The sequence below is a fragment of the Salvelinus fontinalis genome, chromosome 7 (genome assembly GCF_029448725.1).
Source record: "Salvelinus fontinalis isolate EN_2023a chromosome 7, ASM2944872v1, whole genome shotgun sequence".
Taxonomy (NCBI): domain Eukaryota; kingdom Metazoa; phylum Chordata; class Actinopteri; order Salmoniformes; family Salmonidae; genus Salvelinus; species Salvelinus fontinalis.
The window spans coordinates 15311525-15325942 of record NC_074671.1 but is presented as its reverse complement, the minus strand read 5'-3'; the positions used below and the strand labels follow the sequence as shown (position 1 = coordinate 15325942).

Here is a 14418-nt window from a genome sequence, read left to right as displayed (position 1 = left end):
CAAGCTGGCCTTTAACATCCTCCACAAGCTGGGCAGCAAGCAGGAGCCCATGGTGCGACCGGGGGACAGGGTGAGTACATGTAGAAGATCCATCCCTCCAAAACTTTTACTAGTTTAAGGAATTAAAGACAAACCAATTAAGGACAAGAAGGATTGTAATATTTTCTCCCTACCTGTGTTCCTCCGATCCCCTAGGTGGCGCTAGTGTTTCCTAACAATGACCCAGTGGCCTTCATGGTGGCCTTCTATGGCTGCCTGCTGGCTGAGGTGGTCCCTGTGCCCATAGAGGTGCCCCTCACACGCAAGGCACGTCTACATAAATCTGGGTGTGGGGAAAAATTAATAGTCAGAGGTCCAAGCACAGAGCCATGGGGAACACCTTGTTTCATTCGCATACTGGTTGTTGTGTTGTATAAGCAATAAGCACATTCAAGCATGTATAGGAGTGTTTTGTGTTGGACCTGAACATGTCTGTCTTGTCCAATAGGATGCTGGCAGCCAGCAGATCGGCTTCCTATTGGGTAGCTGTGGGGTTACCGTGGCGCTGACCAGTGATGCCTGCCATAAAGGCCTGCCCAAGAGTGCTACAGGAGAGATACCACAGTTCAGAGGTAAGTGTGTGTGTGCGTGCATGAGCATGTGTTCTCTTCGTCTAGTTCCTCAACAGTGTATTCTCTGTCTCTCTAGGATGGCCTAAGCTGCTGTGGTTTGTGACTGAGTCAAAGCATCTCTCCAAGCCTCCCAGAGACTGGTTCCCTCACATCAAAGATGCAAACAACGACACAGCATATATAGAGGTAATACATTCATTACATTTCCATTACAAAGAGAGCTTCTAATGTAAATCAATCCAAATTGCTTTAACAGAACCCTAAGGGGTTTTAATGTATGTATTTGTTACTCTACACCATACCACTGCTTTAACTCTCTCTCTCTCTCTCTCTCTCTCTCTCTCTCTCTCTCTCTCTCTCTCTCTCTCTCTCTCTCTCTCTCTCTCTCTCTCTCTCTCTATGTTTCTCTCTCTCTCTCTCTCTATGTTTCTCTCGCTCTCGCTCTCTCTCGCTCTCCCTATCTCTCTCTCCCCCTCTCTCTCTGTTTCTCTCTCTCTCCCCCTCTCTCTATGTTTCTCTCTCTCTCTTCCACTCTCTCTATGTTTCTCTCTCTCTCTCTCCCCCTCTCTGTTTCTCTCTCTCTCTCTCTCTCTGTTTCTCTCTCTCTCCCCCTCTCTCTCTGTTTCTCTCTCTCTCTCCCCCTCTCTCTCTGTTTCTCTCTCTCTCCCTCTCTCTCTCTCTCCCCCCAGTACAAGACCTGTAAGGATGGGAGTGTGCTGGGAGTCACGGTGATGAGGATCGCTCTGCTGACTCACTGCCAAGCCCTCACACAGTCCTGTGGCTACACAGAAGGTACTGTAAGACACACACTCTACACACACAACACTCTCTCTCTCTTGGACCTCTGACCTCTCTGTTTCTCTCTCTCTCCCCCTCTCTCTCTGTTTCTCTCTCTCTCTCTCTCTCTCTCTCTCTCACTCACTCACTCACTCACTCACTCACTCACTCACTCACTCACTCACTCACTCACTCACTCACTCACTCACTCACTCACTCACTCACTCACTCACTCACTCACACACACACACACACTCTGCCAGGTAATCTCTCTAACGCTTTCTTTCGCTTCAGTGATCTCTTGACGTCTGTCTCTCTCTTTGTCTCCCTCCAACTCTTGCTCCCCCACTCCCTCCAACCCCGTCTCCCCTCTCTCTCTGCAGCGGAGACCATAGTGAATGTTCTCGACTTTAAGAAGGACGTGGGACTGTGGCACGGCATCCTCACGGTAAGACCTGCTGCTACAGGTCATGTTGTCAGGGAAAGTATGATAAGGGGTTAAGGGTTAGAGGTTAAAGGTTATGTGTATCTCCTATCTCTAGAGCGTGATGAATATGATGCATGTGATCAGCGTTCCCTACTCTCTGATGAAGGTCAACCCGTTGTCCTGGATACAAAAGGTCTATCACTTTAAAGGTCAGACACCCACCTGTTAATCAACCACTCAATAGTAAATTCATATGTCAATCGACAAGATATTGTTATGAAGTCATTTGTAAATCATTCAGGAAGTATTTGATCTTAACTTTGCGTTAACACTGATGTCGACACTGTGTGTGTTTCTCTCCAGCCAAGGTAGCGTGTGTAAAGTCCAGGGACATGCACTGGGCTCTGGTGGCCCACAGAGAGCAGAAGGACATCAGCCTGAGTTCCCTCCGTATGCTGCTGGTCGCCGATGGATCGAACCCTTGTAACTCTCACTTCCTATCTATCGAGCTATTTTTCTCTTAGTCCTCTCTTTTTTTCTCTTAGTCCTCTCTTTTCTTCTCTCCTCTCCTTCTCCAGGGTCTATCTCGTCCTGTGATGCGTTCCTCAATGTGTTCCAGAGTAAAGGCTTAAGGTCAGAGGTCATCTGTCCCTGTGCCAGCTCCCCCGAGGCACTGACTGTTGCCATCAGAAGGTAGGCTCCGTCTACACTGTCCCCTGACTAAGCACACAAACACACCATCAGCAGCAGCAGCATTCATTCTGAGTAACATACTTAATATTTTGTTGGTTTGGGAAAAGATTCTGTCAACGTTAAGTGGCTGAGGGGACACTACCATCATCATCAGTGAGATCAGTCCTTTATATCTGTCCCTCTCTGATCCAGGCCAGTGGAGGACAGTAGCCAGCCACCAGGACGAGGTGTTCTCTCCATGCAGGGTCTGAGTTACAGTGTGGTCCGCGTCGACACCGAGGAACGCCTGTCAGTCCTCACTGTGCAGGATGTGGGCACTGTCATGCCTGGAGGTAGCTGTGTGTGTGTGTGCGTGTGGTTAGGCCTGCTCTCTTCTTCAGCTCCAGTTGTGCAGTGTGTGTGTTCTGTCTCCAGCCCTGGTGTGTGTGGTGAAGCCAGACGGTGTGCCTCTCCTGTGTAAGACAGATGAGATCGGGGAGCTGTGTGTGTGTTCCGTTGCCACGGGAACATCCTACTACGGACTGACAGGCATGACCAAGAACACCTTTGAGGTGAGGACAGTAGGGTTTGTGTGTGTAACTTACATATAATGGTCATTTGTACTGTGTGTATAGCATGTACACCATTGGTGTGGGTGTTTGTTCATGACATAATATGTGTGTATAATGTGGGTGTATAATGTGTGTTTGTGAGTGTGTGTGCGTGTGCATGTGCGTGCGTGTGCATGTGCGTGCGTGTGCATGTGCGTGCTGGTGTTTGTGCGTGTGCGTGTGTGTGCGTGCGTGCGTGCGTGTGTGTGTGTGCTCGTGTCTGCGTGTGTGTGTATGTGTGTGTGTGTGTGTGTGTGTGTGTGTGTGCGCGCGTGTGTGCGCGCGTGTGTGTGTGTGTGTGTGTGTGTGTGTGTGTGTGTGTGTGTGTGTGTGTGTGTGTGTGTGTGTGTATGTGTGTGTGTAGGTGTTCCCTGTAGCATCCGGTGGAGGCCTGGTCAGTGAGTATGCGTTTGTCCGTACGGGGCTGCTGGGCTTCGTGGGGCCAGGTGGTCTGGTGTTTATCTCCGGCAAGATGGACGGCCTCATTGTGGTCAGCGGACGCAGACATAACGCTGATGACATCATAGCCACCGCACTGGCCGTGGAGCCAATGAAATTCATCTACAGAGGGAGGTATGCAATCGTGCAGTATTGTTTTGGGCAAAGACACTGTAAATGATAGAGCCACATGTTGTAGTGCACTACATAGGGAATACTATTCTCCGTCTGTACTCACTGTACTCTCCATGTAAAAGATGGCAGTTAGAGAACATACTGATACTACACTAACCATCTAACTCTGTCTGCCTGTCTGCCTGCCTGCCTGCCTGCCTGCCTGCCTGCCTGCCTGCCTCCAGGATAGCAGTGTTCAGTGTGACCGTGCTGCGTGATGAGCGTATCGTGGTGGTAGCAGAGCAGAGACCAGACTCTACTGAGGAGGACAGCTTCCAGTGGATGAGCCGTGTGCTGCAGGTAACACCACCACAACATCACCCTACCGTACGACCATAATGCAGGTAACACCACCACAACATCACCCTACCGTACGACCATAATGCAGGTAACACCACCACAACATCACCCTACCGTACGACCATAATGCAGGTAACACCACCACAACATCACCCTATCGTACGACCATAATGCAGGTAACACCACCTCAACATGACCATAATGCAGGTAACACTACCTCAACATGACCACAGTACGACCATAATGCAGGTACCATCACCTCAACACGACCACAGTACGACCATAATGCAGGTAACACTACCTCAACATGACCACAGTACGACCATAATGCAGGTAACACCACCTCAACATGACCACAGTACGACCATAATGCAGGTAACACTACCTCAACACGACCACAGTACGACCATAATGCAGGTAACACTACCTCAACATGACCACAGTACGACCATAATGCAGGTAACACTACCTCAACATCACCCTACCGTACGACCATAATGCAGGTAACACCACCTCAACATGACCATAATGCAGGTAACACCACCTCAACACGACCACAGTACGACCATAATGCAGGTAACACTACCTCAACATGACCACAGTACGACCATAATGCAGGTAACACTACCTCAACATGACCACAGTACGACCATAATGCAGGTACCATCACCTCAACACGACCACAGTACGACCATAATGCAGGTAACACTACCTCAACATGACCACAGTACGACCATAATGCAGGTAAAACCACCCCAACATGACCACAGTACGACCATAATGCAGGTAACACTACCCCAACATGACCACAGTACAACCATAATGCAGGTAACACTACCTCAACATGACCACAGTACGACTACAATGCAGGTAACACCACCGCAACACGACCATAATGCAGGTAACACTACCTCAACATGACCATAATGCAGGTAACACTACCTCAACACGACCATAATGCAGGTAACACTACCTCAACACGACCATAATGCAGGTAACACTACCTCAACACGACCATAATGCAGGTAACACTACCTCAACACGACCATAATGCAGGTAACACTACCTCAACACGACCATAATGCAGGTAACACTACCTCAACACGACCATAATGCAGGTAACACTACCTCAACACGACCATAATGCAGGTAACACTACCTCAACACGACCATAATGCAGGTAACACTACCTCAACATGACCATAATACATGTAACACTACCTCAACACGACCACAGTATGACCATAATGCAGGTAACACTACCTCAACATGACCAATGTACGACCATAATGCAGGTAACACTACCTCAACACGACCACAGTATGACCATAATGCAGGTAACACAACCTCAACATGACCAATGTTCGACCATAATGCAGATAACACTACCTCAACATGACCATAATGCAGGTAACACAACCTCAACATGACCAATGTACGACCATAATGCAGGTAACACTACCTCAACATGACCATAATGCAGGTAACACTACCTCAACATGACCATAATGCAGGTAACACAACCTCAACATGACCAATGTACGACCATAATGCAGGTAACACTACCTCAACACGACCACAGTATGACCATAATGCAGGTAACACTACCTCAACACGACCATAATGCAGGTAACACTACCTCAATATGACCATAATGCAGGTAACACTACCTCAACATGACCACAGTACGACCATAATGCAGATAACACTACCTCAACATGACCATAATGCAGATAACACTACCTCAACACGACCACAGTATGACCATAATGCAGGTAACACAACCTCAACATGACCATAATGCAGGTAACACAACCTCAACATGACCAATGTACGACCATAATGCAGGTAACACTACCTCAACACGACCACAGTACGACCATAATGCAGGTAACACTACCTCAACATGACCACAGTACGACCATAATGCAGGTAACACAACCTCAACATGACCAATGTACGACCATAATGCAGTTAAAACTACCTCAACACGACCACAGTATGACCATAATGCAGGTAACACTACCTCAACATGACCAATGTACGACCATAATGCAGGTAAGACTACCTCAACACGACCACAGTACGACCATAATGCAGGTAACACTACCTCAACATGACCATAATACATGTAACGCTACCTCAACATGACCATAATACATGTAACACTACCTCAACACGACCACAGTATGACCATTATGCAGTTAACACAACCTCAACATGACCACAGTACGACCATAATGCAGGTAACACTACCTCAACACGACCACAGTATGACCATAATGCAGATAACACTACCTCAACATGACCCTAATGCAGGTAACACTACCTCAACACGACCACAGTACGACCATAATGCAGATAACACTACCTCAACATGACCATAATGCAGGTAACACTACCTCAACACGACCACAGTACGACCATAATGCAGATAACACTTTCTCAACATGACCATAATGCAGGTAACACAACCTCAACATGACCACAGTACGACCATAATGCAGGTAACACTACCTCAACACGACCACAGTATGACCATAATGCAGGTAACACAACCTCAACATGACCAATGTACGACCATAATGCAGATAACACTACCTCAACACGACCATAATGCAGGTAACACTACCTCAACACGACCACAGTATGACCATAATGCAGGTAACACTACCTCAACATGACCATAATGCAGGTAACACAACCTCAACATGACCAATGTATGACCATAATGCAGGTAACACTACCTCAACACGACCACAGTACGACCATAATGCAGGTAACACTACCTCAACATGACCACAGTACGACCATAATGCAGGTAACACTACCTCAACATGACCACAGTACGACCACAATGCAGGTAACATCACCTCAACACGACCACAGTACGACCATAATGCAGGTAACACTACCTCAACATGACCATAATACATGTAACACTACCTCAACACGACCACAGTACGACCATAATGCAGGTAACACTACCTCAACATGACCATAATTCAGGTAACACCACCTCAACATGACCATAATGCAGGTAACACTACCTCAACATGACCATAATACATGTAACACTACCTCAACACGACCACAGTACGACCATAATGCAGGTAACACCACCTCAACATGACCATAATGCAGGTAACACAACCTCAACATGACCATAATGCAGGTAACACTACCTCAACATGACCATAATGCAGGTAACACAACCTCAACATGACCACAGTACGACCATAATGCAGGTAACACTACCTCAACATGACCATAATGCAGGTAACACTACCTCAACACGACCACAGTACGGCCATAATGCAGGTAACACTACCTCAACACGACCACAGTACGACCATAATGCAGGTAACACCACCTCACCACGACCATAATGCAGGTAACACCACCTCAACACGACCACAGTATGACCATAAAGCAGGTAACACCACCTCACCACGACCATAATGCAGGTAACACCACCTCAACATGACCACAGTCCGACCATAATGCAGGTAACACCACCTCAACATGACCACAGTATGACCATAAAGCAGGTAACACTACCTCAACATGACCATTATGCAGGTAACACCACCGCAACTCGACCACAGTACGACCATAATGCAGGTAACACTACCTCAACACGACCACAGTACGACCATAATGCAGGTAACACTACCACAACATGACCATAATGCAGGTAACACCACCTCAACATGACCACAGTCCGACCATAATGCAGGTAACACTACCTCAACATGACCATAATGCAGGTAACACTACCTCAACACGACCACAGTACGACCATAATGCAGGTAACACCACCTCAACACGACCACAGTACGACCATAATGCAGGTAACACTACCACAACATGACCATAATGCAGGTAACACCACCTCAACATGACCATAATGCAGGTAACACTACCACAGTATGACCATAATGCAGTTAACACTACCTCAACATGATCATAATGCAGGTAACACCACCTCAACACGACCACAGTACGACCATAATGCAACCAGACCAGTTAAAATGTGTGAATGAGCGAAACAGTGTATGTTATTTAGAGTCAATTCAAACAACTTTTTTCTACCTTGCACCTGGGAAATTGTTAGAGTTTTTTCTTGATCTCGTCTCCTCCCCTGTGTGTGTGTGTGTGTGTGTGTGTGTGTGTGTGTGTGTGTGTGTGTGTGTGTGTGTGTGTGTGTGTGTGTGTGTGTGTTTTTAATTGACAGGCGATAGACAGTATCCATGGTGTGGGTGTGTTCTGCCTGGGGTTAGTTCCAGCCAACAGCCTCCCTAAGACCCCCCTGGGGGGTCTACACCTGTCTGAGACCAAACAGCTGTACCTGGAGGGGGGGCTGCACCCCTGTAATGTCCTCATGTGTCCTCACACCTGTGTTACCAACCTGCCCAAACCACGACAGAAACAACCAGGTGAGAGAGAGAGAGAGAGAGAGAGAGAGAGGGAGAGAGAGAGACACACACAGAGAGACAGTTAAGAAGAGCTGATTTTATTTTAGTATTTTTTATTTTACCATTATTTAATCAGGTAGGCTAGTTGAGAACAAGTTCTCATTTACAACTGCGACCTGGCCAAGATAAAGCAAAGCAGTGCGACACAAACAACAACACAGAGTTACACATGGACTAAACAAAACACACAGCCAATAACACAATAGGAAAACAAGTCTATATACAGTGTGCAAATGAGGTAAGATAAGGGAGGTAAAGGCAATACATAGGCCATAGTGGTGAAATAATTACAATTTAGCAATTAAACACTGGAGTGATAGAGACTGGAGTGATAGATGTGCAGAAGCTGAATGTGCAAGTAGAGATACTGGGGTGCAAAAGAGCAAAAAAATGAATAACAGTATGGGGATGAGGTAGTTGGATAGGCTATTTACAGATGGGCTATGTGCAGGTGCAGTGATCTGTGAGTTGCTCTGACAGCTGGTGCTTAAAGTTAGTGAGGGAGATATGAGACTCCAGCTTCAGTGATTTTTGCAATTCGTTCCAGTCATTGGCAGCAGAGAACTGGAAGGAAAGGCGGCCAAAGGAAGAATTGGCTTTGGGGGTGACCAGTGAAATATACCTGCTGGAGCGCGTGCTACAGGTGGGTGCTGCTATGGTGACCAGTGAGCTGAGATAAGGCGTGGCTTTACCTAGCAAAGACTTATAGATGACCTGGAGCCAGTGGGTTTGGCGACGAATATGAAGCGAGGGCCAGCCGACGAGAGCATACAGGTCGCAGTGGTGGGTAGTATATCGGGCTTTGGTGACAAAACGGATGGCACTGTGATAGACTGCATCCAATTTGCTGATTAGAGTTTTGGAGGCTATTTTATAAATGACATCGCCGAAGTCAAGGATCGGTAGGATAGTCAGTTTCACGAGGGTATGTTTGGCAGCATGAGCGAAGGATGGTTTGTTGCGAAATAGGAAGCCAATTCTAGATTTAATTTTGGATTGGAGATGCTTAATGTGAGTCTGGAAGGAGAGTTTACAGTCTAACCAGACACCTAGGTATTTGTAGATGTACACATATTCTAACTCAGATGCAAGTAAAACTAAATGTATGCTCTTCAACCGATCGCTACCAGCACCTGCCCGCCCGTCCAGCATCACTACTCTGGACGGGCGGGCAGGTGCTGGTAGCGATCGGTTGAAGAGCATACATTTAGTTTTACTTGCATTTAAGAGCAGTTTGAGGCCACGTAAGGAGAGTTGTATGGCATTGAAGCTCGTCTGGAGGTTGTTAACACAGTGTCCAAAGAAGGGCCAGAAGTATACAGAATGGTATCGTCTGCGTAGAGGTGGATCAAAGAATCACCAGCAGCAAGAGTGACATCATTGATGTATACAGAGAAAAGAGCCTGCATGAGAATTGAACCCTGTGGCACCCCCATAGAGACTGCCAGAGGTCCAGACAACAGGCCCTCCGATTTGACACACTGAACTCTGCCTGAGAAATAGTTGGTGAACCAGGCGAGGCAGTCATTTGAGAAACCAAGGCTGTTGAGTCTGCCGATAAGAATGTGGTGATTGATAGAATCGAAAGCCTTGACCAGGTCGATGAATACAGCTGCACAGTATTGTCTCTTATCGATGGAGGTTATTTAAATGTAAATATATCATTTAGGACCGTGAGCGTGGCTGAGGTGCACCCATGACCAGCTCGGAAACCAGATGGCATAGGGGAGAAGGTACGATGGGTTTCGAAATGGTCAGTGATCTGTTTGTTAACTTGGCTTTTAAAGAGGATAGATATAGATATAGGTCTGTAGCAGTTTGGGTCTAGAGTGTCTCCCCCTTTGAAGAGGGGGATGACCACGGCAGCTTTCCAATCTTTAGGAATCTCAGACGATACGAAAGAGAGGTTGAACAGGCTAGTAATAGGGGTTGCAACAATTTCGGCTGATAATTTTAGAAAGAGAGGGTCCAGATTGTCTAGCCCAGCTGATTTGTAGGGGTCCAGATTTTGCAGCTCTTTCAGAACATCAGCTATCTGGATTTGGGTGAAGGAGAAATGGGGGAGGTTTTGGCAAGTTGCTGTGGGGGGTGCAGTGCTGTTGACCGGGTTAGGGGTAGCCAGGTGGAAAGCATGCCCAGCCGTAGAAAAATGGTTATTGAAATGTTCAATTATCATGGATTTATCGGTGGTGACAGTGTTTCCTAGCCTCAGTGCAGTGGGCAGCTGGGAGGAGGTGCTCTTATTCCCCATGGACTTTACAGTGTCCCAGAACTTTTTTAAGTTTGTGCTGCAGGATGCAAATTTATGTTTGAAAAAAACTTGCCTTTGCTTTCCTTACTGCCTGTGTATATTGGTTCCTATTTTCCCTGAAAAGTTGCATATCGGGGGGGCTATTCGATTCTAATGCAGTACGCCACCAGATGTTTTTGTGCTGGTCAATGGCAGTCAGGTCTGGAGTGAACCACGGGCTACATCTGTTCCTGGTTCTACATTTTTTTGAATGGGGCGTGTTTATTGAAGATGGTAAGGAAAGCACTTTTAAAGAATAACCAGGCATCTTCTACTGACGGAATGAGGTCAATATCCTTCCAGGATACGCGGGCCAGGTTGATTAGAAAGGCCTGCTCGCTGAAGTGTTTTAGGGAGCGTTTGACAGTGATGAGGGCTGGTTGTTTGACCGCAGAGCCATTATGGATGCAAGCAATGAGACAGTGATCGCTGAGATCCTGGTTGAAGACAGCAGAGGTGTATTTAGAGGGCAGGTTGGTTAGGATATCTATGAGGGTGCCTGTGTTTACGGATTTGGGGTTGTACCTGGTAGGTTCATTGATAATTTGTGTGAGATTGAGGGCATCAAGCTTAGATTGTAGGATGGCCGGGGTCTTAAGCATGTCCCAGTTTAGGTCACCTAGCAGCACGAGCTCTGAAGATAGATGGGGGGCAATCAATTCACATATGGTGTCCAGGGCACAGCTGGGGCATAAGGTGGTCTATAGCAAGCGGCAACGGTGAGAGACTTGTTTCTGGAAAGGTAGATTTTTAAAAGTAGAAGCTCAAATTGTTTGGGCACAGACCTGGATAGTTAGACAGAACTGCAGGCTATATATGCAGTAGATTGCAACTTCGCCCACTTTGGCAGTTCTATCTTGTCCTAAAATGTTATAGTTAGGGATGGAAATTTCAGGGTTTTTGGTGGCCTTCCTAAACCAGGATTTAGACATGACTTGCACATCCGGGTTGGTGCTAAAGCAGTGAATAAAACAAACTTAGGGAGGAGGCTTCTAATGTTAACATGCATGAAACCAAGGCTTTTACGGTTACAGAAGTCAATAAATGAGAGCGCCTGGGGCATGGGAGTGGAGCTAGGCACTGCAGGGCCTGGATTAACCTCTACATCACCAGGAGGAGCAGAGGAGGAGTAGGATAAGGGTATGGCTAAAGGCTATAAGAACTGGTTGTGTAGTGTGTTCGGAACAGAGAGTAAAAGGAGCAGGTTTCTAGGTGCGGTAGAATAGATTCAATGCATAATATACAGACAAAGGTATGGTAGGATGTGAGTACAGTGGAGGTGAACCTAGGCATTGAGTGATGATGAGAGAGGTATTGTCTCTAGAGACATTAATTAAACCAGGTGAGGTCACTGCATGTGTGGGAGGTGGGACAAGAGGGTTAGCTGAGGCATATTGAGCAGGGCTGGAGGCTCTACAGTGAAATAAGACAATAATCACTAACCAAAACAGCAATGGACAAGGCATACTGACATTAGGGAGAGGCATGCGTAGACGAGTGATCATTGGGTTCAGTGAGTAGCTGGGCGGGCTGGAGACACGGCGATTCAGACAGCTAGCGGGCTGGGGCTAGCAGGCCTTAGAGGGACGTCACGACCCGAGGAGTCTGTTGTAGCCCCTTCGTGCGGTTACATCGGCAGACCAGTCGTGATGGATCAGCAGGTGTCCGTGTAGTAAAAGGGTCCAGGCCTATTGGCAAAATAGGTATAGTAGCCCAAAAAATTGTCTGATGGACCTCTTAAGCTAACAGTCCAGTATGCTCTAGACAGCTAGCGAGCCGTAGTGATCAGGCTAGCAGATGGGCAGGGGACGTCGCGACGGAGGAGCCTGTTATGTCGGTAGTCCAGTCGTGATGGATCGGCGGGGCTCCGTATCAGCACTTAACCTGTCTAGGATCAGCGTGGCGCTAGCGGCACTCCCCCCCCCCCCCCACTGAAAAACCAGTGCCGCGAAATTCAAAAAAAATATTTTTTTAAAATATTTAACTTTCACACATTAAAGTCCAATACAGCTAATGAAAGACACAGATCTTATGAATCCAGTCAACATTTCCGATTTTTAAAATGTTTTACAGGGAAGACACAATATGTAAAGATGTACATCTATTACCTAAAAAACACATTAGCATATTCCACCATCTTTTATTTGTCCACCAACACCAGTAGCCATCACCAATTCGGCTAAACTAAGATATTTATAGCCCCTAACCAACAAAAAAACTCATTAGATGACAGTCTGATAACATATTTATGGTATGGGATAGGTTTTGTTAGAAAAAAGTGCATATTTCAGGTATATGGCATAGTTTACAATTGCACCCACCATCACAAATGGACTAGAATAATTACAATGAGCAACGTGTTTACCTAACTACTAATCATCAAACATTTCGTAAAAATACACAGCATACACGAATCGAAAGACACAGATCCTGTGAATACAGACAATATTTCAGATTTTCTAAGTGTCTTACAGCGAAAACACAATAAATCGTTATATTAGCTTAGCACATAGCAATTAGCAGCCCAGCATTGATTCTAGCCAAAGTGAGCGATAAAAGTCAACATCGCCAAAAGATATTAATTTTTTCACTAACCTTCTCAGAATTCTTCCGATGACACTCCTGTAACATCACATTACAACATGCATATACAGTTTGATCGAAAATGTTTATATTTAGCCACCAAAATCATGGTTAGACAATGTGAAATGTAGACAAGCTGGTAAAGAAAACGTCCTTGCGCCACTTAGACAGTGATCTACTCTTATACATAAATACTCATAAACGTGACTAAAAAATATAGGGTGGACAGGGATTGATAGACAATTTAATTCTTAATACAATTGCGTTATTACATTTTTTAATTTATCCTTACTTTTCAATACAGTTTGCGCCAAGCGAAGCTACGTCAAAAAACATGGCGTCCTAAGCCACTAAAATGTTTCGACAGAAACACGATTTATCATAATAAAAATGTCCTACCTTGAGCTGTTCTTCCATCAGTATCTTGGGCAAAGGATCCTTTCTTGGGAGAAATCGTCTTTTGGTGGAAAGCTGTCCTCTTGCCATGTGGAAATGTCAACTACGTTCGGGATGAACTGAAAAGCGTGACCAACTTTTCACATCGTTGCAAAAATAAATGTCCCAAAATCGCACTAAACGGATATAAATTGCTATAAAACGCTTTAAATTAACTACTTTGTGATGTTTGTAACTCCTATAACGAGTGAAAAGATGACCGGAGAAATATAACAGGCTAAACTAACGCTTGGAACAGGAGAGGGTCGGTGTCTTCCACGCGCGTTACGCAGCAAGAAAAGACTTGCTAGCTAAAGGTTTTTTTCATTTGTAGGGCCTGTGAACGAGCAATCGAGCCCGTTGGAATCGTCATCACGTAAAGGCATCCAGGGGAAGACGTAAGAAGTGTCCGTATAGTCATAGCAACGACAGTGCCCGTTTAAATGACTTCAGAAAAGTGGCCAACGTTTCTCAAATCTGACTCCATGTCAGGGAAATTGCTGTAGAATGGGCTCTGTTCCACTTAGAGACAAAATTTCAACTCCTATAGAAACTATAGACTGTTTTCTATCCAATAATAATAATAATATGCATATTGTACGATCAAGGATTTTGTGGGAAG

The 14418-nt window shown here is 45.9% G+C and overlaps 1 protein-coding gene across 1 annotated transcript in view; it reads left to right on the top strand.

Annotated features, from left to right (window-relative positions):
* LOC129859046 (disco-interacting protein 2 homolog C-like) overlaps positions 1–14418 on the top strand; it is a gene marked incomplete in the record, with an annotated part of 34161 nt that overhangs the window by 6488 nt on the left and 13255 nt on the right. Inside the window, 14 exon segments of the mRNA XM_055928380.1 lie at positions 1–70; positions 196–306; positions 488–611; positions 688–797; positions 1301–1403; positions 1772–1836; positions 1931–2024; positions 2179–2298; positions 2394–2508; positions 2701–2840; positions 2923–3059; positions 3463–3671; positions 3896–4010; positions 8248–8449. Coding sequence (XP_055784355.1) covers positions 1–70; positions 196–306; positions 488–611; positions 688–797; positions 1301–1403; positions 1772–1836; positions 1931–2024; positions 2179–2298; positions 2394–2508; positions 2701–2840; positions 2923–3059; positions 3463–3671; positions 3896–4010; positions 8248–8449 — 1715 coding nt within the window.